We start from the raw sequence: 26,138 nt of genomic DNA, 5'->3' as shown, positions 1-26,138 counted from the left end.
ACAAATCAGTTAATCCATCTCTACATGGCTCTGAGTATATCTTTACAGGTTGGTACAAATTGATGATGGTAATGATGATGTAAATCATGACAACGTTGCCATGGTAGCGATGGTCCACGTATCCTAATGGAGCGACAGTTCTGCGCCATGGTGGTTCTCATAGCTGAATCATTGGGAGCAATAATGGGTAAATCGTGTTATTGTGCATCATTTCTTAGTACAGTTAGACTTTGAAACAGCATCATTAGAACAATCCTCCCTGATAATAAAAGAAAAACTGAAAAACCTGGACGACAGCTCCGGTTGTTTTTCCCCTTTCCTCACAAGATGCAAACGGCTGCCATTGACGACACAACCTAAGGTCGCCGCGGTGTCCCGCTTAGCCTCTTGGTATTAATGATCATGTTCCCTGTAGCAGTGGGCTGTTTTATACCGAACCGTAAAAGGCGGAGCACTCTGCAGTCTCGGTAACGGCCCTGAAGGGTCTAAACTTTGGTCTCTGGTAACAGGGTGTTCTGTCTCTCTTTTGGTGTCTCTCTTTTTCGGTCTCTCCTCATTTATTTTTGCAGCGGCCGGTCCTCTAAACGGTCTGTGAATTTTAACCAGTTCTGCTTTCTTCCGAGGCAACACGAAACAGTGGCTGGTGACGAAACTACATTGCCTGATAATTACTTTTTTTTTTTTTTACTCCGTCGATTAGTGATGATGGATGTGGATACTAAACCTGACGTACTCCTGCATCCACAGTGTTTAAAATACGATAACGATGTCGGCCTGCTCACACATGGACAGGAAGTCCACTCACTTCCCCGTGCTGCGAAAGAAGCAGGTGCATAGGATAATCCTAGCACCGTGTCGACCGCAAGCCATTGCACCAGAAATCTGAAGTCACCGTTTCTCCATCTCAAACAGCTTTTTTAAACTGAAAAGTTTATTTTTGAGAATTGACATTCCAAGAGTATCACAGCTCAATGTGTGGTAACATTTTTCCTTTTGTTTGGCAATTTTTGTTTTATGATTTGGACTTTTGTAACCATCATCTGCAAAACAGGTTGATTTGAAAATATCCTTAAATGCATAAGAAATCCATTGAAACTTACTTTCCAGTTTTTCCCAGATACTGTTGGATGGCCCACAATATGCACTACAATCCAAAAGAAAACAGAATTGTGGGGCTAAAATAAATACAATGAAGGAAATAACATAACAGATCACTAAACACAGAACAGGTTGTGACAAATCCTTCCGTGTGTCATAACACATAAGGAGTATGCTCTTAATATTCCAGAACAGTAAACAAAAGCATCCTGGGCTGTTTTTCAATGAACCGAATGGCATCAAAATATTGACCAATTGACACTTTATCACAGAAAGGAGTGTACAACAATGCAGCAACTCCTAAAAAGGCAAAAGCAACAGTTGTAGGTGGTTCCTAATGCTTTGAACCAAAGCAGTGTAAGTAAAGTGTAGCAGTCGTGTGGCATTGCAGTAACTTAACTGTGACAACACTCACATGGGTTTCCTGTGTTGGTGAAACCTGTGTGTCAGATGATATCTGGAGAGGAGGAAGATCCCTTCACACTGTAAACTTAAGTCTCTTTCACACACAAATGTATTTCTTCCAGCATGTTCAAAGTGTCACTGCAGCATTCATACATTATTTTTTAAAACACGTCAGTGAACTTTTATTTATTAATGTCTCAACACTTTAACACAAGGATCTGCCAAACGTTGTTTTTTCCTTTGTGTTTTTTACATAAATTAAAATAATTGCTTCACAATTGTGGGTCAAGATTTCAATGAGTCCACCATGGCGTGAACATGATAAAATAAGGCGCATTTAGTTTCCAGGGATGTAAACACTCACAACAAACAAAGCCTAACATCATAAACAGGAGGAAAACCACCCCTTCACCACACGTGTTTTAGATGAGTTCAGAGGTTTCCGGAAATCCTAAAAAAAAACACCCACAAGTCTTCAAATGAAAGTGAGAACAATTTGAAACCAGGCCCTGGGATCGGTGCACCATCTCAAGTCTTCTCTCCCAAGAAACCTCTTTCGCTCGAGTCAAACCACCAACGACATTCCAGCGATGAGCGAAAGAACGTCCTTCCTTCGTTCCTCCCCCTTTTCCCCTCTCCTTGGTGGTGATTCCAGGCTCTTGGCTCAGGCTTGAAACTCTTCCCGAGGGGCATTCCCACTGTGACCCCTCATCCCTTAATCAGTTGTTATGGCAACAAGAGTAAAAATAGGAGTCCTTCTTTTGGCTCAGGTCCACACCGGCCTCGTCTGTCGAGAGAGCAGAGGACAGAGTTTAACGCAACACCGTTAGGAATCCTCTTCCTGTGTTCCGGAGGACAGCTATTAGCGTAACACAGTTAATCATCTTCAGAGGGTGTTCAATGTCCACAGTTTAGCACCTCTTCTGTATATGCCAGTTAAGCAGCTATTCGCTTGCTCAATTTCATACACTGCATTTTTGTAAGGGTTAGGGTTTTTAACTAATTCAAATTAGTTGGTCCATTTATGTAAAAGTATTCTCTCACTTGACATATACTGGAAGGCGGAGTCGCTGTATTCCTCTGCAATCCTCTGGAATAACTCATCTGTTTGAATAGGCCGCCACAGAAAGCAAGAAAATTAGTGGTTCATCCTTTACACTACAAACACACACACCATTTGGATCAGTCTTAACTTAACAGCCAATACAAAAAAAAAAATCTAACCAAGTAGGGCCAGCCAGGTATGATTTGAATGTTTAGTTACTGCAATTAATAACTAATTATACCTTTTGAGGTATTACTTGAGCCTTGCCATATGGAGCGACTGTTAACGGACATGACTCACCAACATTATTTCCAGTCTTACTAGATGTCTCATAGAGCTGCGCTCCGATCTCTGCAGGGGGAAAACAGTTGGGGCGTTACTCATCGGAGGGTAGTTTGCCCCCCCCCCCCCCCCACTGCTGTCTCCCGACGTGAGCCGATGCCAACATTAGCCTAGCCCCAGACCGAGCGGAACAAGTTAAGCTCTCAAGTCTCGTGTCATTGAGAATCCCAGTGTGGTTGTGGTCCTTTGTTTTGCTGTCAAAGCTTCAGCAAAACGTAGCCTAAATTCGGCTTGAGAGGGACATGTACCTTCGGCAAAGTCCTGGGCATCGTGGAAGTCTATCTGACGCAGGCCTCTGTCTGCCTGTACCAGGTCGTTCTTGGTACCGCACAGGTAGATCTTGCAGTGCTGTAAGTCGGACGGACACACACACACCATTATTCAAAATAATTTAATTTTCAATTCAACTTATTTAAAGAAAAGAGTCACTATTTATTATCTCCCTTTTAAGTCAGTATCTCCTCTGAAATGTCTTTAAAAAAAGCGGATGATGCAATGAGTAACAGCACACATACCGCCTACTTATCGAGAAAATTCTTATCAGTGGAGAAAATGGAGGTGTGATACAATCAACACTCAGTAGGGGCCGTCTTTAATACTGTTGTCTTTATATTTTAGATAGAAAACGGACAAATGTCACAACACAAACTCACCTCCTCGCAGTTCTGGAGCTCCTTCACCCAGAACCGCGCCCGCTGGAAACTGCTGCTGTCTGTGAGATCTAGAAACCACAACAACACATGCATTTTGGTCCTGGTGAACAACATGGCTCCAGTAGAACTGGTCACCACCCTCGATAGCTATCTAGGTTTAAAGTAGGCCCGGTTTTTAGGTACCTTTAACCCAACACAGGGATGCTACCTCAACAACAACAGCAAAAGCACAGAAGCACAGAAGTATCGTTAACCCGCGACTTTAAAGTGTACAGCCTTGAACTCCAGACATTAACAACAACTCTGTCACACCGGTCTCTGCACACAGGCCACGGCGTTGTCCTAAGGGAGGAATGTTCAGTTACGTTTGATCACGGTCGAGAGATTTCATTATCTTGTTTCTTTAGCTATCTCTGGAATTCCCCTCCAGTAGTGGCTTGTCCTGAGGCAGACATCTTTAAAAGCGGTAGGACCCTGCATTAAAAACAGCTGTGTCCCGGTGAACATGTGTAGAATATTAACATTGAAAAGCACCACGTTTGACTCGTAAGTGCTGGATCAGTTATAAACAACTGCCCGTTTTAATTTCAAAATAAAAGTACAACTGATGAAAAATAAGAAAAAATTCAATGTATTAAGAAAGCAGCTTCTCAAAAAGGTATTTGCTTCTATTACAACAAATTGTACTGCGTGTTCACTTTTTAAGGCAAAAGCTTTTCAGAGTTAATTTACCCTGACAAGATGTTGCATTTTTGCGGAACTATGTAGCCAACACATACTTCTTGTTTGTATTATAACGGACAATAACTAGGCAGAACCAACATCACAGAGATTAGGTTTTGGTTTGTTTAAATGTACTTCAAATAAACTTAACAAATAATATGGAACTATTGCGGATTGGCCTTGTCATGTGAGCACTGTTTTTGTGTGTGTTTGTTTAATGGAGGTGGTGGAAAGTGTGTTTACACAGCATTCTGTATTGTACCGTTAGTCACTATTACCGAAGTAGCTAGACACCAAATGCATACATACAATACGAAGCCAAATTAAATCAAACTAGAATGACGGAGGAACTAAGAACACCGTTTTAACCCTAAAATGATTTAGTGGCTATGAGACGGTAAAACTAACTCACTGGGACTGGAGTCGCGCGTTCAGTGGCTCTTTAAGTCCACCCCCAAAGTGAACTTCCATTAAGCCTCAGCGATGCTACGGGCATAAATCGATCAAGCCTTGTCTGTGTTGTTTTTTAATGGAGAAGGCCTTGTTTTGCATGAACCGCACATTAACAGAGGAGGTCAGAGGTTTCCTATCAGATAAAACGGCGAAGCCACTAATCAATAACCCTCTGGTTATAAAAAGGAGCGAAGCGCCGAGGCATGGGGGATGTAATGATTGGGAGGCTGCAAGGTTTTGGTAAAGACAGAGCGGGACTGACCGTAGCAGACGACGGCCGCCCTGGCACCTCTGTAGTAGATCCTGCTCATGGCCTCGTAGCGCTCAGACCCAGCAGTGTCCTGCCCCGACACAAGAGATTAAAGATTAAAACGGGGATGAGAAGAGAGCGGCGAATAAACACTTGTTAGACAGCAGACACCAAAAGGACCAGACCAAGTAGAGGGAATGCAATAGGGTGAAAAAGGCATCAGGTCACAATGCTTATGTTTACCAAACTTACCCATATTCCCAGGGTGACTACCTTGTCCCCTACTTGAATGGGTTTTGCAACGAAAGCGGCTCCAATCGTCTGTCAGAGAGCGAAGAGAGGAAACGTCTCAACAAAGACAATCTAAAAATAAAGCACGACCATGTTGCCCGGTATTACACAAACAATTCAAAACCGTTTGGATTGTGTCGTATGATTGGAATATATGAATAAACCTTCCTGAAAGTAAGGAGAATTACTGAGCAGAAGGCACTTCTGCTTGCATTTTTTTGTGACAAAGCACTTACAAAACCCATTTTTATTATACCAGTATCATTTTCTAAAAGAGGAAGAAATACCGTATTATGAAGCCGCCAAATAGCAACACCACAAGTCAAGCTGAGAAGGGAAACATGAGCTGACACTCACGTTCTGGTAAGGCCCGACGAGAAAGCGGTGGTGGACGTATCTCTCCACCAGGCTCGTCTTGCCGACGCTCTCTTTCCCCAACATGACAACTTTGGTATCAACCCGCATCGCACTCATAGTGGTGTGGACACACCGGGCCGGGATGGGGACGCAGGGAGGAGAAGCAGAACCGAGCCGACAGGGGTCCCTCGATGCGCTGTGTGTGCAATCCGACGTGAAGAGAAGGGGGAAATCAAATGATTATTAATTTAAATCAAACCAGATGGAATACAGTTCTAAACGTAAACCGATGTGACATAACGACTGCAAGAGAACTTACCTGAATCAAATCAGTCGAATCTCAAACTACATCCGATGACTACCGAGTCGGTAGAAGACGAGTACAACCAATGCTTAACAAATTATGACGATGATGATCAATTGTTTCCCGCTACCGAAATCGATTGAAAGCGAAAGCCCTGTGTGTCATCTCTGCTCCGGGGTGAAGGATATCGCCAAGCTAGCCCGGCGGACTGTTGCCACCGTTGCGCAATATCTGAAATAAACAAACAAGTTAAAAATGTCCTCTGAGCGACATCACAACAAATCACAGTTCCTTCAATAACCTCAAAAAGAAGTGACGGCGGACATGTACGTGGCGGTCTAAAAGATGGATAGAAGGGATGACATACATCATGTACCAAACAATGTTAAAGTTAACCGGCTATACAGAACGAACTACTCGGAGCGTTGGGTCGGGAGGAACTAAACATCTCCTGACGGCGGTTTCCATTAAGCGGATGCGCGGCGTTACATGTGACACACAACGGATGGGATGACTTCACGCAGTGACGTCAATCAAACATATATTGAATACTTTGGGGGAAATTTAGTTCGCTCTTCTTCTTTTTTTATACAATAAATATAATCGTTTGAGCAGCGCTTGATACATACGCAACTACGTAAAATAAACATGTTCCGTGTATAAATAATCAAAGTTATCCGATTGGTAGAACAATGAGCCAATGTCTCGGTAGATATACCGCTGCGCATGCGCACGGCCCGTGGTTTGTCCCATTAATGTCCAGTCGTCCCTCTTCCTCCCAGCAGCACAGCGCACAGAGAAGCGAACATGGATGACGTCGAGGAAAGCGAGAAAACTTCGCCTGGAATTCTGCAAGAGATCTTTACGTCCCCGTTGAATCTGTGCCTGCTTGCCCTGTGCTTGTTTCTTCTATATAAGATCTTTAAAGGCGACAGCCCGATAGACGTAGGGGAGGTGGAACCACAGTTGCCCAAACTCAAAAAAAGAGATTTTACCTTGTCTGAGCTGAAGCCATACGATGGTCTCATTAACCCAAGGATTCTCATGGCTGTCAATAACAAAGTGTTCGACGTGACTCGCGGGAAAAAGTTCTATGGACCAGGTAACGGAAACCCACACACGACCGCGGTTTATTTTCTATTTTAAAATCGCATGCTCGTTAACACAACTTCGCATTATAATTTGCACCTTTTTATTTGTGACAAATGTCTCCTTTGCCAAAAAACAACACCACATGGCTTCCTTGCGTTCTTGTCAGGTAGGCCCTGAGAAAAAACACCTGGACGTTGATTTTGAGCAGATATTGTGTTGGCAATAAATTGCATTATTCTAAGTATTGCAGAACTTTTGGGTTAGCGCCACTCCCCCTGTCCAGTTTGGACAGGGGGAGTAGCGTTCAGTCCGACGCTATTTCACAACAGGCGATCTCTGCAGTTGCCCTGTCCTTCGTGCAGCGTAGGGTTTGCACGGTTGAGTGATTAACCTCTCACCCGAATTGATCTCGCACGTCACATCAAAACCTTTGCTTTCCATGGACTAGGTCCAGAGTTAATAGTTACCAAAAATAAGGAATTGAATTTGGTCATTTGCTTATGCATTATTGAATGCAAATGCCACGCTTGCAGCAGAGTATTTTTGGATCTAGAGTCTGAAACGGAAACTTTTGCATATACTGTAAGAGCCCATGGCACAGTCTACTTACTTATCTTGACCAAATGGCCATAGTTCGCATGACGCAACACAAAGGTGAAAGGTGTTTCCTTGGGAACACCAGGGTTTTCTGTAGTGGAGTTGTTTAATCGGTTTTTGATACCACTTGTTTGTAGGCCCATAGTCCGAACTTCTACATTGTTAAAGGTTTTCTGTGTGGTCGTTCAATCTTATGGTTATGGAACCCATGTTTGTATTTTTAAAGAGCCCTCAATTTGTTTCTGGATCCGATGCATTTCATGTCTTTTTTTTCTCCATGTCATTTTCTTTTGTCAATATTGAATGAGGTTCTTGTTTTTTTGGTGACTTTCCTCTGTTGTTCCTCGTTTGTTGGCAGAGGGCCCTTATGGAGTGTTTGCCGGCAGAGATGCTTCAAGGGGATTGGCCACGTTCTGCCTGGACAAGGAGGCGCTGAAAGACGACCACGACGATTTGTCGGACCTCAACTCCATGCAGCAGGAGAGCCTGAGCGAGTGGGAGACCCAGTTTACCCGTGAGTACAGAACAACCAGTATCTGCCCTCTCACAACAAGTTATACAGTTGTACTACTTTTCGAAAACGACTTTAAACCTCCTTGGACTACCATTCTTGTGAACTTCAACACTCACTACTTCATTTACATTTCACTTTTACATTCAGGGCATTTAGCGGATGCTTTTATCAAAAGTGACTTACAATAAGTACATTTCTCAGAAGAAAAGGCACCAACACTAAATCACACACTAGGAGTTTATTTTAAACACTTTCATACAAGGATTGACAGTGGCTGAAAAGTCCTAAACCAGGGAGGCCGTTTGGACCCAGCATCACTCAATGTGAACGTTGTTCCAACTCTCCTTTTCCCCCTTCAGAAAAGTACGACTACATCGGCAAACTCCTGAAGCCGGGCGATGAACCCACGGAGTACACCGACGACGAGGAGACGAAGGACAAGAAGACAGACTAGAGCAGGGGTTTTCAAAGAATAAGAGAGTGAGCCCCCCCTCAGAGAAAAAATTTCAGCTGAGCCCCCCCCCCAAAAAAGTTCTAAATCCCTGTGTTTTGAAAGATCTTTTAATTATTTTACACATTTTAAACATCTCTGATCATATCTTAAACATCTCTGATCATATTTTACACATTTTAAATATCTCTGATCATATTTTTGAGACATTTTAAAGATATTTTTGAAACAAAGATATTTTTGAAACATTTTAAACATATTTTTGAGACATTCTAATTATCTTTGTGCATTTTAAAACACATTTCTTAACACATTTTAACATCTTCATCTAAGCATGTTTTTGCTTAACTTTTTTTAAATACATTTGAACAGCTTAATCTGTAAACTGCCAGTTTAGCCTCCTTTTTAGCTCACCTCTACTTTAGTGGGAGCAATGAGTTTGCGTCTTTAGCTGTGTTCGAAATCGTTCCCCATCACGGATATAGTGCACTATATAGGGGGCTCGCCATTTTGTTCTGGTGTTCGAATTCTCAGTTGTAAATTTCACGCACTATAAAGTGGACTTAAAATACCCAAAATTTGAGTGAAAATACAATGTTCCCTACACGTTACTCCCGTATACCACAATGCAATGCGGTCGTGTTTTTCCGGAGAAGAAGAAGCTGAATAACCGCGAAAAAGTATACATTTAATGATGGAGTCTCCGGCTTTCGTTTAGAAATGTCAACAATTTATTTGGGATTTAACATAGAAAATGTTACATTCAAAATTAATTTTAAAAAAAACAACTTGATCAAGGAAATGTAACATTCAACATCAATACAACCTCCAGTTTTCCTCGTTGGTGCCCGGTTTGTTTACATGATGTGGGCGCATCTGTCTGCGTCACACAAATACCCGGCGCATTTACTGACGCAAATTACGTTTAGAAATGTTCAGCGTAGTGTCCGAATTCTCGTTTGTTCGCTCCCTATATAGTACACTATATCATAAACACTATATAGGGAATAGTGAGTGAATAGGGAACGATTTCGAACACAGCTTTTGACTTTGGGTCTTCGTTTTTTTTTCTGTTACTTTTTCTGGTTTATTTTTTCTCACGTCGCGCCCCCCCTGAAGAACTCTGGCGCCCCCCAGGGGAGGCGCGCCTCACAGTTTGAAAACCACTGGACTAGAGGCTCTGTTGGCTCTCAAGAGTCTTTATATGCCTTAACTCTCTCGGTGACCATTACAATAATGACTGCCTTTTGTTAGACACTCATCCTCTCGCCTCCTATGTGTCCTTTGTAACTGATCTAGATTTTAATATGTTTATGAATTGACATGTAAATATTATTATCTGGGTTCTAGATATTTCTATTTCACAGACTCCCTTTTTAAAAACTGTCGAACAGAGTTGAGGTGGGTGTTGCAGTGAAATGGTTGGAACGTCTTGTGACATTAATCCAACTGATTAGTGGGGAGATCAAATATTTATCTCCAGATCATGGCTTCAACAATTGTTTTAGCTGTTATACTGACCGACTCCCTTTTAGTGAGTTAAAGGATTATGGAGTGTTCTATTGTCAAATTGATTTGTATACTGTAGACCATTAGAGCATTGAAAAGCTGTTTAGGATTTGTTTGACTAGACTTTGATCATACTGAATAGTCATAACCAACACTTGGTTATGGACATGCCTGCCCCAAAACAATCATTGGACTCAATTTCCATCCGTAAGAAATTGCACTTGCAAACGTCATGTTTTCAGAGATATAAATCCCCACACAGAGTTTTGCTGCAAGTGGTAATTAAAGTTCCATGTTCCAAAAACATGTAAATATCCCCGGTTGGACTATTTTGCCTTAAAAGGCTCAACATATGCCACTCATTTTTAATGGTAAGACCCCCTGTTTGGTAGTTAAGGTGTGCCAAACAATGAATCCAGCAGATTTTGTAAGATAATGAGAAAGTTAATGTAGAATTCTGTGCCAGCTTGTTGTAAACATTCCTTTTTATTTCTTTCCCTCCTTGTTGGAGCCTACTAAATTCAGGAAGTGGGTTTGTTGATTGGCAGTATTTCATGCTGTACTTCATGCATCGGATTAGTCCAAATGTTCTTGAAAAAAAAGTATTGCAATAAACATGGCGTGAAATTGATTGTTTAGGTAAATACATTGTCGTCCCCAGTACTTATCTTTCTTTTATGACCTGCAGAGGACTTTGATCTTTCACTTGTCTGCAGTGTATGGCAGTATTGCAGTCTAATATATCAACATGTGTTTTGTTATTGTATTATCACATACACTTATGCTATTTGTTCTTAAGGCTAATGAACGTATGTTGACAGGACACTTGGTGTTTTTAAAGCGGCCAATTGTTATCGCTGGACTCTTTTAGAGAGACTAGCAGTGGAACTGTAAAGACTTGTTATCTCATTCTTTCAAACCGCTGGATAATTCAAGAGAAAGTGAAATAAAAGGTTTGTAGAAAATAAAGATGTTTGTTCTTTTTAATACCCACTGATCAGTGTTGTCTGATTAGCACCAGTTAGTGCAGTTGGTGGTATGATAAAAGCCGGTGAGGATAAAACATTGGATTGAAAGTAAACTGACTGGAAATAGAGTGGAAAGAAGTAAGAATCTGTCTTACATTTTGAGTTGAAAGGTATGCGTCCTTTTTCTTTCCTTTTTCTTTGGCTTGTTTTTGAGGAGCGGACGTTGGCTACAGGAAAGAATTCAGACTATGCCAACTCCCTTAAATGTACTGCAATACATGTCCTTAATTTGAATTTATCAACCTAGTTAATATTAATTTTTAGATATTTATTCATGAACTATCATCAAACATGTCAACAAATACGTAGCAAAGGATCACTATACAATTGATCGTGGGAGATATTTATACATGTTGGTTATTATCCCGTGGCAATTTTTTATTTTTCGGTATGTAGCCTAAGGCTATTGAATTGCACGTGATTATGTGTATATAAAAAATTGCATTGGTCCACGCATATGAATAATAACTTGTTTGTGGCTCTAGCCACCCGTTTTGATAGCCAGAGGAGAGGACAAACTGTTCCAGTTGAGAGGGAAGAAATGTATGCAGTCTGTTGACAGGACCCTGAGGTACTTTAGTAAATATGCTTTCTACTTTTATGGTTTCTGTTGCGTGTCCTCTCGTGGCAGGATGGGGTACTGTCGTGCAAACGCAACGATAGGACCTCAGACAAATACAATACTGGTTTTATCAAAATATAACTTCAGATCTGTAGCATGCAATACTATTTATATTTCACTAGCATATGTTGTGTGCTCTCGTAGTTCAAGCAAAAGGGTTTAAATTCGTAAAATTGATCAAATATAAATAATTTGGAGAATAACGAAGTTCAAACGACCTTACGACCGTAATAACGTCATTGGGGGATATTATAATAAGTAAATATCGACAAAATAGAAAATCAAAAAGGTATGTCAGAAGTGGGATTTGAACCCACGCCTCCATTCGGAGACCAGAAGTCCCGGATCTTCGGAAGGAGATTATCCTTGAGTCTGGCGCCTTAGACCACTCGGCCATCCTGACAACATATCATTTACGGCTCAAAATATCGAACTAGTACATAATATACAGTATGACAAAGGATAACAAAAGCTGTTACATTACTATTTTCCTTTATTTTTCGGCATGCTCAATGTTTTGTTAATAAACTAGCTGTTTTAATTAGGCCGTAGAAACATGAAATTTTACAAATGACACGGTGCGGTTTAAATGTATCTGCTCCGGGTTCCGTAGTTTCCGGTCTACGTGCAGCTGCCATATTGAAAATATATTCTTCAAGGGTAACTTGCTCCTCCGGTTAGCCGTCATGTTTCGCTTTGCTAAATCTGCTGTGAACCTTACCGGTAAGATACACACGTTCATTGTACGGTTATGTGTGTACCATGTAAACCTGCCATCGTAATCAAGGTAACATTTGCAGAAGGTTTGAAATGTGGACTGTAAATATGATGGAAGAAGCGATAGCCCCCCCCCCGCTACCGTCCAACTGCAATATATCCACAAGAAAATAACCGCTTCAAAACGCTCTTCTTTGTTAAACTGTGAATAAGATTAATATATGATCTCAAGAGGACTGCAGTGTCTCTGATTTATTTGTGTATTTTTTAACTGGCACCTTCTTTTATTTCCGCTGAGTGAGTGTCTTCTGTGTCCCTTGACTGTTTGTCCTCAAGACCTGACCTAAAGAGTCAGACCGTCACCCTATAAGATCCATGAACACTGCTTAGTCCTTCATTTAGCATCGTCATGAAATGTTAACCAAGTACAGGGGATGCATTCCGATCCGATGAAGGGTCTATTAGCACCCATTTCTTCCCGTTTTGCTGCATTATTTAGCATATGTGGTCTCTTCTGTGTGGTTGTGTTACATGTGTTCATGTTATACATATTCTGATTGATTTCATGTATGAGGTGATTCAGATCTCTTTATATGGAGCTATGATTTTATATTTGCAATGTTCTCTTTAAGGAGGATTACGCGAGGCAAGGGGTGGACTACTGGGTAGTTGAGAAACGAAATGTTACCATGCCCTCTATTCTGAGTCGAAGTCGATGTTGATCTCACCGTAAAACATTGTTTAAACACGTTGCCTCCATAAGTCAAGGTGACATTGTTGGCATATAAAAAAAAATGTAGGCATTAAATACCAGATTATGTTCACTGGAACCAAACACTGGCCCTCTTTAGTTATCCACACCAGAAATACGATTAGATTTATCTTATGCCAAGGCACAGCGGTTCTGTATCTGCATCCATACTTGTACTGTGTGGCTCTTTGGCCACATTTTATGAATTCATGATTCCAGGTGTAGGACAATGGTGCTGGTTTCTCTATCATGCTCTTGAAGTGCACTCGCTAGATGACATTTATAAATCACATTAGCATCCACTCGTAAAATGGTCTCCGTCCATCACGTGGTTTAGATTGCCATCCCTTGTTTGTGAGCTATGCTGATGTGGAATGATATGGCTAACAAAAACACCTGATGATATGGTCTCTCCAGGTGTGGCTGCTCGCCAGGTGAGGAACAACTCCACGGCACCACAGGACTTCCATGCCAAATACGGCACCGGACTGTTGGTCGGGGGCATTGGCTTCTGCACCGCTGTGTGGGCATTTGTGAGTATTGTTCTCCTATGGTTCAGGGTGTGGTGTAGAGTCTGCCTGTCCTCCATTACCAAGAATGTCCCCTGGCCGTAGCAATGTGTTTGCATTACGGAAGTCGTTGTGCGCTTTAGTAGCGCTTTAGTAGTCCTTAACTTTGATTATTATCTATTTTACTCATTTTTTGCATTCGTTTTCTTTTCTATTAATTCATTTTTAATGAATTTTACTGTATGACAATGTTTATATGTGAAGCACTATGCCTGGTGGGGAGGCATACGTCATCCTAGTTGTAGGATTATACTCTATAGGTTTATACTATAGCTGTAATCATTTACATAGTTACTATATCTGAAATGCGATGCTCTGTGTTTGACTCTAGTTTTTAAACTCTAACGTCATTGAATCAAACATCACTCTCTACTTTTTCAATTGAACATTTCCCCTGTTTCCAGGTTATCACTCAGACCGGCATCACCTGGAATCTGTCTCCGGTCGGCAAGCTGATGCCCAAGCAGTGGCGGGAAAAGGAGGAGGAATAAAGTAGTCTTCCTCACCTAGACGACCACGACGCCCAGATCCCTCCTGGAGGATGACCCGTAAAACATTCTGGTTGTACAGATGATTATAAATGTTCTCAGACGCTGAATGCCTGTGGCTGTTCCAGCATGTTGACCTGTAGAAAATAAAAACCCAACTCAACAAAGGTGTTTTTTTGTTTAGTTTTTCCTCTATGCAGGATGTCTCATTTTTTACTAATGTGGGGGGGGGTAAGGAGGTTAGGTTATAAGTGTCCTTTGTAGCCGGGTGTATTAGCACATTTTACACACGATTAGCCTGCATATTTCTCCTATATTTGTTTGACTGCCACACTATGAAGAAATGTTTCGTGGTGTGATTTTTTTATTTTTTTTTAACTTGTATGACACGTTTATATTTCACATTGCAACAACTAGGATTTAACTAACACATCACATTTAATAAAGAGACGTTGAACGCTTTGGATTCGGGGCCCGGACCCAAATCATGTCTTGACTCCTGGGGGCAGGGCAGTAGCTTGCCCCTGTCCCGGCCTGGTTCGCCTGGTAGAGTGTACTCTGGTGGTGGAAGTGGTGGTGGGTTAGAGACAGATGGGACTAGTATGACTTGCAGTAAATGTTGGAGAGTGTTGGGGGTCCAGAGCATTGTGGAAGGGAGGCTTTGCTCAATGTCTCAGTGGGGAAGTCTGACGCTTCATGTGGGCCTTATGGAACATTTTAATTAATGGTTCATATTATTTTAATGTTAAATGTTGCAATTGAGATTACGGATAACTTCCTGGTGAGTTTATTGTAACTTATTTCAAACATGAGCCTTTCACTTTAGTGGGTTTGTTTTAAATTTGTCCTAGATCCTCAACCATGTTGATTTCAAACCATGTGGTTCTGACCAGGTTATTTAGTGTCAGATTGGCATGTAATCCTAACTAAATACTTGTATAGAGGGAAGATTATATATATAGCATTGCATCGTTTTTTTCTATAGGACTATGACAATGCAATAATGTCAAGCGGTTGTTTGTTTGGAATCCGAGTGGGCTTGAACGCTGCATCCTCGGAGGCTGGCTCTGGGACGTTGCGCCTGCGCATGCGCCAGGGTGAGAGTACGTCAGACAAAATACTCGGATTTAAACCAATGGCTGTATGGGGCGTCATTCACCCATCAGGCGCTCCACCAATGCACCGTGGATGAGTGTGTAGAGTCCCGCCTAATCGATGTGCATACCTACTGCGCTAAGGTCACTTCCATTCGGGATCTACCCATCGTCCAAGTGTGCTTCGGACCGAATCCAGTAACAGCAAACCGGGTGCTTCTAAAACAGCCACAATGTCTCTCTCTACTAAACTCACACTTGACAAGGTGGACGTCAAGGGCAAGCGAGTCATCATGAGGTGAGAAAAGACCATTTGGTTTACCTTGCGGACTATCCATATTTAGATTGAAGACCCAAACTAGACTTCACTGACACACATGTACAATTGCTGACTGTTCATCTTCAATGGGATTAGTTTTTTTCCATAACGCGGATACAGAGGTGCGGAAGTTATTTGTGGGCATGCTGCGTACGGTTTACGCAGGAAGCGCACTGGGTTGATGTCACGCTTTCGTCAATGTTACGTGCAGCAAGGAAGATGCTGTATGGATGCAAGCGTGGTTTTTAGGACCAATGTTTGTACACGCTGCGGTCTTAATTAACAATGACATGTTAACATGTGATTTATAAGGACGGAGCCGGCCTAGCGATCACTAGAAATAGACACCGCGTCTTTTGAAAATGTCAGAGGGCCATTTTGACTTGCCAACTCAGTGATGCAACGACAACCCTGCAAAAGACAAGGTTCACCCACCACAAGTTCTTTACTGTTAAAGGTCAACTCTGTCCTATCAGTTACGCGCATATGTCGTATGGCAATAATGCACTCATTCATATTGACCGATTATTGCTCCTGCATGACCATCCAAATTGTGTCGTCGTCTGAGTGACCAGGGAAAGGGAGCGGAGTTACGTAATCCAGTCCTGGACTAGATAGGCAACACATGACACCACGAACTGGCATTGTTTACGGATACATGTATGAAGGCCACTAATAATCCAGTTCCTGACAGTGTCAGGGGTTCAATCCCACAGTAGCTAGAGCTAGGCACCAACCCTGCCAGGGTTGTGGGTTCCATGCCAAATTGAACTGGATTAAAAACAATTATTTGTTTTACTACTTTTCAATGAAGCCCATCAATTGGCTGATTGCCTCGGCCCCTCCGCACTATCAATCAGTAACCTGGAGGGACAGAAGGGTAGGCGGGCTGACTCTCATTTGTTCTGAAGACCAACGACACACACTTTATTGCACAGTATTCACTGTGAAGTCATTGGGGCCATACAATTAATTTAATCATTAGCGGCCGTTAATTGGCATTGTACCAAGTACCAACAGAAAATATATTGTGACACACACTTAAAATTATCATGACATTAAAGAATCATTTATATTACACTTCTTTTTTAAATTAGGCCTACAAGGATTAATAAACTGATTTAATTTGAGATGTATTATAATTAATCCTGACCCACTCAAACGTTTATTTCGATATATTACACATGCACTCCTCATTCTGGCAGCCAACACTGCAGTGTGGATGTTATATTCAGCACAGTACTGCTCTCTGCTTCAGAATCAGGGGTACGCACAGCCAGTGTTAGGGTTGAACTCACAGTATTTGCACGTTATCATGATGGCTGCAGCTAGTTAAACCACATAGTAACATTTTAGAGTTTAGAGTTGATCCCATCTGTTATCTTATCGTTGCGCTGATGCTTCAAGGGTCCGTCTCACGTGTCCTAGACAAATACCATCTGCGGCCACTGGTGAAACAAAGGACCTTCATCAGATCATCCACACGTATACCCTGATACTCCTGTAGTCACATCCTCTTAATGTGTACGCGGACTCCCGAATCGTGATAAAGCCACGCGTTATTTCTCAATCCAGGACTCATTGAGAAAGATTACACAATGGTTTGCATGGTTTAAACTATGGCCAAACTTCCTTTATTAAAGCTGGAAACTCTTCTTCATTCGAAGATTTAAAAAACAAATTTGTCTTTCCTGTGCTATGGCTTTTGTTTTATTTGTGTGATTTCCGGGCTTTCTTTTGTCTGATGAATGTCGCCATTGTTTATGTGTGCAGGGTTGACTTCAACGTGCCAATGTCGGGCAAGAACATCACCAACAACCAGAGGTGAGCTGCAGACTCCGTTGAGCCACTCTCATCTGTAACTATCTATTGCCTTCACTCTTCAACCCATGTGCCTCACGTTGCGTCCGTTCCAGCTGAGTCAATTGCAGTTATGTAGCATTGCAATGGCCATGCATGACTTGACAATGCATTAAATGTAAACCTAGTAAAGTTCAAAAGAGCAAAGGGAATCTACAAACGAGTCAATTAATCAACAACTCCATGATGTCATCCTATAAACATGAGGCCCGACTGCATGAAAGCCTACTCGTGGCGTTCCTCTGCCTCTAACCTTCCCTTCCCCGTGGCGATTCTCAGGATCAAAGCCGCGGTCCCCACCATCAAGCACTGCCTGGACAACGGGGCCAAGGCCGTAGTGCTCATGAGCCACTTGGGTCGTCCCGATGGAACCCCCATGCCCGACAAATACTCCCTGGAGCCCGCGGTGGCTGAGCTGAAGGCACTGCTGGGAAAGTGAGTTCTGGAAACCGCTCGTTGGCTGGAGCGGATACCGTGTCGTGCTGGAAACCAATGGGCTACTTTAGTTTAGAAATTCAGTATTTATTTTATTGTCTCACATCTGTAATATAACACACATCACACTTATGTACACTCTGGTTGTACTTACAATCTGCATTGTGATGGTAAGAAGGTGTGACTTAAATATATCACAATACGAACGTTTTAGATCATCTTGACTTGGATGTGTTTGTCTTGTGTGATCAATGAAGGGGAAAATAAATCTGCAAACCGTTGAAATGCCGCTTTAGGTGGACAACAGACTGGACAGCGTCTACGTCTCCCAGTGTATCTCTCCGTACCGCCGTGCCAAACGCGATGCATGGACGTTAACGGCCCTGAGCTCTCTGTGTGGCCCCCCAGGGACGTGACCTTCCTGAAGGACTGCGTGGGCCCAGAGGTGGAGGTGGCCTGCGCTGACCCCGCCCCCGGCTCCGTCATCCTCCTGGAGAACCTCCGCTTCCACGTCGCAGAGGAGGGCAAGGGCAAGGACGCCGCCGGAAACAAGGTGGGTGCCGCGGCGACCGCCTCCAGACCCAGAACGAGGGACCGGGGATCTGGTTAGATTTGGTTTGTTTGAGTTTCAGAGAAGAGGTGGTTTGGAAACCTAGATGGATTCTCTGAGTAAGCACAAGCATAAATTGTGTGTGTGTGTGTGTGTGTGTGTGTGTGTGTGTGTGTGTGTGTGTGTGTGCGTGTCAGTCAGAGGAATCTCTGAGTCATTGGCAGTGGGCCTTGTACGGAAGCTGAAGTGAACACGTACACACACGCACGCCCAGGCCTATGTCCTTGACACCCTGACATTCAGTGTGGGGTCTGGTGAGCTGTGAGGGTTGGTCTGTGTGCTTCTTTTCCTGTCCTGGAAGGGGGCGGGGGTCCGTTCCGTCTTTCGCTAACGTTGAGATCCAGAAGTGATTTTAAATGCCTTACTAGAAACAAATGCATATAGGTGGCTTGGGCCACAGTCAAAGTTGAATACTTCTCCCCCTGGGTCTTTTAATAAAATCCTTTTTCAGGGCTTTAGGATCTGGGTTAAAATCCAAGTTTTATCTCGTGTGGTGTAGGCCTGTGAGGTCCTTCTAGACTAGAGAGACTGTCTTGTCTCTAGGAGGATGACGGCCGCATTCAGGGGTACTTTTTTTCTCCTCGGGATACACCGCCTTGAACTTTGCACTTTCTCTGCCCTTTCGTCACACGGCCGTGACCTTAACTGCTAAATGTCGGCTGAAACTTGAGTGCAGACACACGCACACAGACGCACACACACTTCGCTGTATGTAGAGTATTCACCGCAGTGTTTAGACTAGGATGAACGGATAGTTAAATAAATAACAGGTTGTGCGTAAAGCACGGTTAGTGTGCATGAACTTTGAACCGCAGGCTGCGTCAGAGGGTCTTTGACTCTCACTTGTTCTCTTTTTGTTAGCAGCCACAAATTGTGCCTTATCTCCTTGGCCCCTTAACTCTCTCACTCTCTTTCTCTTATCTTCCTTAAAGTTAAATGCATTTTTGGTGTGTTTTGTTGTTGTCCCAGGCCCATACATTTCTTGTCTTGATATAGTAAAGTTCCTATCAAATATTATTATGACTGGAATATAATATAAAAAAAACTAAATCCAAGTTTAAACTCTGCTCTCAGACCAAAGCTACTCAGGCAGAGATCGACAGCTTCCGGGCGTCTCTGTCCAAACTGGGCGACGTCTACGTCAACGATGCCTTCGGCACCGCCCACCGTGGCCACAGGTGAGCCAGGACACACACACACACACACACACACACACACACACACACACACACACACACACACACACACACACACACACACACACACACACCTACACCTGGAAACCAGACCACGGAACCAAAGACCCAGAGCACTGATTCACTGATTCAGAGCCCTAAACATAGACCATAGACAGCTACAAATATATTAAACCTAGAAACCATGAACTGGAATATAGAACATCAACTATCGAGAGACGCTGGTAGATCCCAACCACGCCTCAGAAGGAATCTCAAAACAAGAGAATGCAAGTCCTTGTGCTTCCCAGCCAGCACTTCCACCTTTCGTCATCTCGTCCATTCAATCGTCAGTCATGGCTCTCCCTGTTCCTGGCTGTGACCTCTGCTTGTTTCCCTCTCCGTCAGCTCCATGGTCGGCGTGAACCTGCCCCAGAAAGCGGCCGGCTTCCTGATGAAGAAGGAGCTGGACTACTTCGCCATGGCTCTGGAGAAACCTCAGCGGCCGTTCCTGGCCATCCTCGGAGGGTACGTATAGTCAGCGGAACTCTGTGATTGGTTCTCTTTCCTCCTTCAGTCCTTCCTTTTACTGAGATGTTCCGTGCGGTCGGATTGGTCTGTTGGGTTCGGCGTCTAAAGACGGGAATAGTCTGTGTAAGCTTGTTATCCCCGTGGGCACGCCAGCACAGTAACTCTCCTAATGATCGCTTAGCCACTCTTTAGGCTTTCAGCTGTAAAGCCACTGGAAGGGATGAGCTACATTCTACCACACGGAATTACAATTCGGAGCATTCATGAATCAGACAACATACTTAAGAATCGTGCTGTACGATAGTAGGGTAGCAATACTGTTTTAACACTGCTGGTAATGGCAGCACGGATGGAATTGAGCAGTTTTGGCATTGTCCAATCTATGTGTATCCTATTCAGTTATGCTAGATAACATGGAAATAACTGCTATTATATAGGTTATTGTGACCCACTAAGCTGCATGGGTGGAGCATCCATACAGTTATGTGCTCTGCTCAGAGTCCAGTGTTGCAGCCAATCAGGACTCCTTATTTCTTCCTGCCTTATGTGTGTTATCAAAATGAACCCCCGAAGGTCAATGCCATGGACTGACACTAGAGACATCGACCATGGAACAGAGGGCTTTTGGACTTAAGTTTACTAAAGCCTTCCTTCAATTAGTATTAACTAAAATTGTTCACAGTATTTAACAGTAAATTCTGCATCATGCTCTGTTTTATCTTGGTTTAAGGGTGTGCAGTGGCCATTTGCAACACAAATCCAGGAAGAACTGTATCTTTATTTTTTGCCAACTGACTCGGGTCTCTTTTTTTTCTTTCTCTCTTTCAGGGCCAAGGTGAAGGACAAGATCCAGCTGATCAACAACATGTTGGACCAGGTCAACGAGATGATCATCGGAGGAGGCATGGCCTTCACCTTCCTCAAAGTCCTGAACAACATGGAGGTGAGACTGGCTGCACTAGTGCTCCCAACCTTATTCATCTCACATTGATAACTGAACAATGGAGAAAATACATATTTTCCTTTTTGGTTTTACTGAATTCAAATCCTTTCAACATGGTGGTATTGAAGAGGTATTGTCTTTATTATCTTTAGGCGTGCAGTCTTTCCCAACTTTGTGGCAAGTTGTATTTTATGGTCAAACAGACTACTGAACCTCAACTGATATCACTGTACGAGGAACCGGAAACTCATTGCAAAACCCAAAAACCTGTCTAAGGAATTTCCATTGTATAAATAATCAGATAAATCCAACGGCGTTTTATACGTAAAGGTGCAATGTGTACCGTCTCAACCAGCTCGTAGCTTAAAATAACCTGGGCCTATTAGTAGTCAGTGCTGATCGATACTGATTTTGATACTGTTATCAATAAAATCCCATCCTATAACCGGGATGACACTTAAAAGCTGGTGTCAAAAAAATTGTATTTAGCATTGTGTAGCATCTTAGCCTAGCTATCTTTGCTGTATACGGGGAATGGGTTAACCTAGCAATTGTAAGTGCTTGACACTTGGTTCTATGAACATCCTTACTGTACAGACAGCCCTATATTTTTTTAACTTTCTTATGACAAATGGACATATTGTGCGTCTTAGGTGAGTTGTAGGCTAGCCTGTACCTTTTTTATTTTACCTATTTATTTTTTATTATCGACACTCCCTAAACCCCTCTCCCTCACCCCATCCCAACCGAGTTATGCTAGCTCACATCACATTGGTGCACAGCCAGTTTAAGTGGACAGAACTTTGTTCTTTAACTCTTAAAGTCTCCTCCCTGTGAACTGCAAGGGGCCTCAATCCTTTGAATTGCCACTTCTAACCGACTGTGGCCTAGAGAGCTGAGTTATGACTAATCTCCTCCTCTCTGTCAGATCGGCACGTCTCTCTACGACGAGGAGGGCGCCAAGATCGTCAAGGACCTGATGGCCAAGGCAGAGAAGAACGGCGTCAAGATCAACCTGCCAGTCGACTTCGTCATCGCCAACGATTTTGACCAGAACGCCACCAAGGGAACGGCGACCGTGGCGGCCGGCATCCCGGCAGGCTGGATGGTGAGGGCGCCGTACTCCTCCGTTAGTCAGCCAGAACCTCCATCAGCCAGCCAGAAGCGGTGTCCTAGTGGACCCAACGTGCACATGCTCGTATTGAGCTGGTGTCTCAGTGGACGCAACGTGCACATGCTCGTATTGAACTGGTGTCTCAGTGGACCCAACGTGCACATGCTCGTATTGAACTGGTGTCTTAGTGGACGCAACGTGCACATGTCGCCTGTGTGTTCAAACATGACGCAAATCCATGCCTATAAAATTTGGGTTTGATAAGCAAAGTAATACACCCTCTACCTCTTTATACTTTTTAACACTTCAAAACACTCGGGTCTTATTGTCTTAATTATTTTATAGTTTCTATAAAATATTGTCTTGTAGAAACTATAAAATATCTTTAAAGGGTCTGAATCCTCTTAACACAGGGCCATGAACACATGTCAGTGACCTGAAAACACTATTCTCACCGTTGCCCTCTGACACCCCAGGGTTTGGACTGCGGACCAGAGACCTCCAAGCTCTTCGCTGAGGCGGTGGGCCGTGCCAAGCAGATCGTGTGGAACGGCCCCGTGGGCGTGTTCGAGTGGGACGCCTTCGCCAACGGCACCAAGAACATGATGGACAAGGTGGTGGAGGTCACAAAAACGGGCTGCATCACAATCATCGGTAGGGGAAGGACCTCCCTTCTACTCCTCACCTCCTTGTCCTGTTTTAAGTTCTGGTTCTGTTTCTTTCCCTCTCTTGGACTTGTCTCAGCATCTATCGGTATCCCCTACACGATTGTAACGCCCCTTTTTTAGTCCATTTTTTAAGGTGGTGGACACCATAAATCTGTAGTGTAACAAGCCAGGCCACTCACATTATTACGGATGGTTCCTATTCGCTGCTTCCGGAACACCAGGAAACCAAACCACACTTAACGGCAAATGGGTGGGGGGAGGGGATTCAGACCACACCCCTTCAATCCTGAGTCTTTCCAAGACTCGAGACTAGAGCGAAGATTTGACATGCATACTATTTGACACTATTTGACACACGCACGCAAACGCACACACCAAACAGATTTGATGACGCAGCAGAAATGGCGAGTCAGGAGAAATCCGATGAAAAGTTGGCTGTAGTTGGCAATGTTCCACAGCCTTTGCAACTAAGCAAATTAAAATTCAGTTGGAAGTATATCAGGGCCTTGAATGGGCAGTTCAACCATTTAACACATTAAGGCCAAGTGAAAACTGCTAGGAAAAATCCAAATTCTTTGACATACAGCAACTTTCTTTTTTTACAGTAACGCAAATAGTTACTTTCCCTGGTAACTAGTTACTTTTATTATAGAGTAATTCAGTAATTACTTTTTGGAACAAGTAGTGAGTAACTATAACTAATTACTTTTTTAAAGTAACGTTCCCAACACTGCCCTTCAGTACCACTAAGGCCCAGGCCCATTATTCCAAGCTGATCGGTTTCCTCTCCATGTGTTCTCGCTCTCGTCCAGGTGGGGGCGACACAGCCACCTGCTGCGCCAAATGGAACACGGAGGACAAGGTCAGCCACGTCAGCACCGGGGGCGGTGCCAGCCTGGAGCTGTTGGAGGGTGAGTACCGCCTGACGACCACCTTAGGCTCAGCTCTTATCTTTTTACCCAGGAGCTTTTGCAAAAGAGTGATGCTTGGAGGTGAAGATGGTTCTAGTCCCCCATTCAGCCGGCTGTAGGGCCGCCATGTGCTTGGAAAGTAAATCTAAATTGGCGCGTTCACACACACACTGGGAAACCGGTACAATGTAGTCGCAGTGAGATTAAACGCAATCGTTGACGCAGTACTGGTGACGAATCGCAGGCAGTGTATTGTATAGGGCGGGATTTGGGAGCACCCTGCAAGCACTGCAGCAATCGAAGCCCAAGGCAGCAGTTTGCGTTGGTCGTAAACCAGCCTCTTTGTCTGTGTGACCACTCTTCATTACGATTTTTGTTTTCAGTAAATCAGGGCTTCAATCTGCTGTGTGTTGGTGTAACTTCAACAGTATAGGTGTCCTTCCAGCTCGTGTTAACCCCTACCTTGCCCTCTCTCGTCCCATCCTCCAGGTAAAGTCCTCCCAGGTGTGGAGGCCCTGAGCAGTGCCTAAACACCCCCTGATTCGATCCGGGAAAGGGGGTGCAGCGATAAGAACCGTTTTCTCTTCCACATGGAAAGGGGTTGTAATTCCAACCTCCTCCTCTGCCCCCTGAGGAAGACTCTCCCGTTGTCTTCGTCTCTTCGTTCACTGAGCCTCGCTAGCTAGCAGTGTCTTCAACTTAACCGGTCACTTCGTCTTGAATCCTGTCTTTAGTCTTCCCCGCCCCCCCCTTGTTGAAATGCTGGTGAAAACAGAAGTGTGTCATGATGCCATCTTAAGACTCAATGGTGGAATGAGAGGGTGTTTTAAGACCTGGGAGACTTTAGGACCTTTCAAGATGATGTTAAGTGTGTTAAGACGGCCTTCAACCACCAAACAGACACACACCTCACACATGCCACATCCAGGTGAAGTTGGGTTCAGATCTCGTGTTAAACTACTGTATGAGCAGCTGAAATACCATTGACACCCAACCAAAGCACCAATACCGTTTTCTTGTTTTTTTTGTTCCCTACTCGTGCACTTTCCACATACAACGCAGTGTTAGAGGCAGGTGTTGATTGGTCATTTAGAGCTGTTCACTCTCACGAAGGGATCTGAACCCTAAGTTCCCTGCACTTATAATGGTGTGATTGTGTGTACTACCTTGCGTGTGTGTATCTGTTTTGTGTGAATCTCAGTGTCTAGCTTGGCTTTGCCTTGGAGAACATAACTGCGCCCTCATCATTGATGTCTAATACACCTGGTTATTATTATGTAACGGTTTGGTTGTTTTTCACACATTATTTCTCCTTGTCAACAGCTCTGTAACCAAGCTCTATCCCTGGCCACTATTGGATAGTTGGATGTTTATTTTTGGCAATCAAAAGGGGGTGGAATCTCCGAATGGTATGCAACCTTGAGCTAAGATGTAGTTGTGGGAAATAAAAAAAGATGTTCTGTAAAACTCATTCCCTCTCCTGGAAGTTATTTTCTTAGCTTGTGCATGTATACTTGTGGCGATTTGTTTGCTTTATAAACTTACAAACTAACTGGCTAGGTGGCATTGGTAAGTCTTCAAGTCTAATCAGGAAAACGGTTAAAAGGGGGAGACTGGATTACACAAATATATAAGTAAGTGTTAAGGCCTCCACATGACCAGACTTGTTTGTGGTGGGAAGTGGATCTATTGTTCCATTACTTCACTGGTGGATTTAATGAGGTCCTATTCTCAAACTACATCCTAGAAACGGTAGCCGTGGTATCTGGACTGGTCTCGGGGGGGGGGGGGCATACATAGCAGGTTGGTTTATTTTCCAACAATCCGCAAGGTCTCCCATTCATAATATTCTCATTCAAGACCACCCCGGACCACAAAGGCTTTTTTTGATACCAGAATGTTGCTAGGAATCTGCCAAATATTGACGACAATAATTAGGGTATAGAACATTGATTGAATTAATAAAAATCAAGTTTTGAAATAAATGTATAAAGTCCCCTAATGAATGATGGTGAAAAACGTTGCTTTACTGAGAGCATTCAGCTATTGGATGACCTACTGGAGCTAAGATTTACAAATAGACAGTGTTTATCAACAGGGTCATAAAATAGGTGTAACACAGAAGGACGGTTTGTTGCCTGGTGGGGAAATACACACTTTGGAAATAATCTGGTTGTCATCTACGCAAAAACTCCACTACCCATAATGCACCAGAAGGT

The 26,138-nt window shown here is 43.3% G+C and overlaps 4 protein-coding genes across 5 annotated transcripts; 3 read left to right on the top strand and 1 right to left on the bottom strand.

Annotated features, from left to right (window-relative positions):
* Positions 1-919: 919 nt before the first annotated feature.
* Positions 920-6,378, bottom strand: rab24 (RAB24, member RAS oncogene family). 2 transcript variants are annotated; one of them, XM_079738684.1, is made up of 10 exons: positions 6,289-6,378; positions 5,937-6,152; positions 5,618-5,813; positions 5,222-5,290; positions 4,982-5,060; positions 3,544-3,611; positions 3,139-3,238; positions 2,849-2,899; positions 2,548-2,607; positions 920-2,290 (listed from the first exon to the last, which is right to left on the bottom strand). In XM_079738684.1, the coding sequence occupies exons 3-10, from the start codon at positions 5,732-5,734 to the stop codon at positions 2,223-2,225; spliced, it is 612 nt and encodes a 203-aa protein (XP_079594810.1). In that variant the 5' UTR covers positions 5,735-5,813; positions 5,937-6,152; positions 6,289-6,378; the 3' UTR covers positions 920-2,222. The 2 variants fall into 2 exon arrangements, with proteins under 2 accessions (XP_079594810.1, XP_079594811.1); XM_079738685.1 differs by having other exon boundaries at positions 6,223-6,294.
* Positions 6,379-6,694: 316 nt separating this feature from the next.
* On the top strand, positions 6,695-11,036 carry pgrmc1 (progesterone receptor membrane component 1). Its single transcript, XM_079737566.1, has 3 exons — positions 6,695-7,023; positions 7,969-8,124; positions 8,484-11,036. Exons 1-3 carry the CDS (start codon positions 6,729-6,731, stop codon positions 8,576-8,578), a joined length of 546 nt encoding a protein of 181 aa, XP_079593692.1. The 5' UTR covers positions 6,695-6,728; the 3' UTR covers positions 8,579-11,036.
* Positions 11,037-12,305: 1,269 nt separating this feature from the next.
* Positions 12,306-14,479, top strand: cox7b (cytochrome c oxidase subunit 7B). Its single transcript, XM_079737771.1, has 3 exons — positions 12,306-12,457; positions 13,620-13,735; positions 14,176-14,479. The coding sequence occupies exons 1-3, from the start codon at positions 12,421-12,423 to the stop codon at positions 14,260-14,262; spliced, it is 240 nt and encodes a 79-aa protein (XP_079593897.1). The 5' UTR covers positions 12,306-12,420; the 3' UTR covers positions 14,263-14,479.
* Positions 14,480-15,478: 999 nt separating this feature from the next.
* pgk1 (phosphoglycerate kinase 1) lies at positions 15,479-25,390 on the top strand. Its single transcript, XM_079738790.1, has 11 exons — positions 15,479-15,651; positions 17,446-17,496; positions 17,812-17,967; positions 18,376-18,520; positions 19,652-19,755; positions 20,161-20,280; positions 21,112-21,226; positions 22,155-22,334; positions 22,817-22,994; positions 23,821-23,919; positions 24,409-25,390. The coding sequence occupies exons 1-11, from the start codon at positions 15,587-15,589 to the stop codon at positions 24,447-24,449; spliced, it is 1,254 nt and encodes a 417-aa protein (XP_079594916.1). The 5' UTR covers positions 15,479-15,586; the 3' UTR covers positions 24,450-25,390.
* Positions 25,391-26,138: the final 748 nt, after the last annotated feature.

Source organism: Pollachius pollachius, assembly GCF_949987615.1.
Source record: "Pollachius pollachius genome assembly, chromosome: 6".
In the NCBI taxonomy this organism is placed as follows: domain Eukaryota; kingdom Metazoa; phylum Chordata; class Actinopteri; order Gadiformes; family Gadidae; genus Pollachius; species Pollachius pollachius.
Note: the sequence above shows the minus strand (reverse complement) of the source record. Positions and strands in the feature narration are given on the sequence as shown.

Bases quoted from the DNA above. Each gene is read 5' to 3' on its own strand.
- pgrmc1 (XM_079737566.1), top strand. From the start codon at position 6,729: ATGGATGACGTCGAGGAAAGCGAGAAAACTTCGCCTGGAATTCTGCAA. The intron at 7,024-7,968 runs GTAACGGAAACC...GTTTGTTGGCAG, and splicing joins GAAAAAGTTCTATGGACCAG to AGGGCCCTTATGGAGTGTTT. The intron at 8,125-8,483 runs GTGAGTACAGAA...TTCCCCCTTCAG, and splicing joins GTGGGAGACCCAGTTTACCC to AAAAGTACGACTACATCGGC.
- cox7b (XM_079737771.1), top strand. From the start codon at position 12,421: ATGTTTCGCTTTGCTAAATCTGCTGTGAACCTTACCG. The intron at 12,458-13,619 runs GTAAGATACACA...TGGTCTCTCCAG, and splicing joins ATCTGCTGTGAACCTTACCG to GTGTGGCTGCTCGCCAGGTG. The intron at 13,736-14,175 runs GTGAGTATTGTT...CCCTGTTTCCAG, and splicing joins GCACCGCTGTGTGGGCATTT to GTTATCACTCAGACCGGCAT.
- pgk1 (XM_079738790.1), top strand. From the start codon at position 15,587: ATGTCTCTCTCTACTAAACTCACACTTGACAAGGTGGACGTCAAGGGC. The intron at 20,281-21,111 runs GTACGTATAGTC...TCTCTCTTTCAG, and splicing joins TTCCTGGCCATCCTCGGAGG to GGCCAAGGTGAAGGACAAGA. The intron at 23,920-24,408 runs GTGAGTACCGCC...CCCATCCTCCAG, and splicing joins CAGCCTGGAGCTGTTGGAGG to GTAAAGTCCTCCCAGGTGTG.
- rab24 (XM_079738684.1), bottom strand. From the start codon at position 5,734: ATGAGTGCGATGCGGGTTGATACCAAAGTTGTCATGTTGGGGAAAGAG. The intron at 5,061-5,221 runs GTAAGTTTGGTA...GTGTCGGGGCAG, and splicing joins TAGTCACCCTGGGAATATGG to GACACTGCTGGGTCTGAGCG. The intron at 2,291-2,547 runs GTGAGAGAATAC...CTCTCTCGACAG, and splicing joins CGCCTTCCAGTATATGTCAA to ACGAGGCCGGTGTGGACCTG.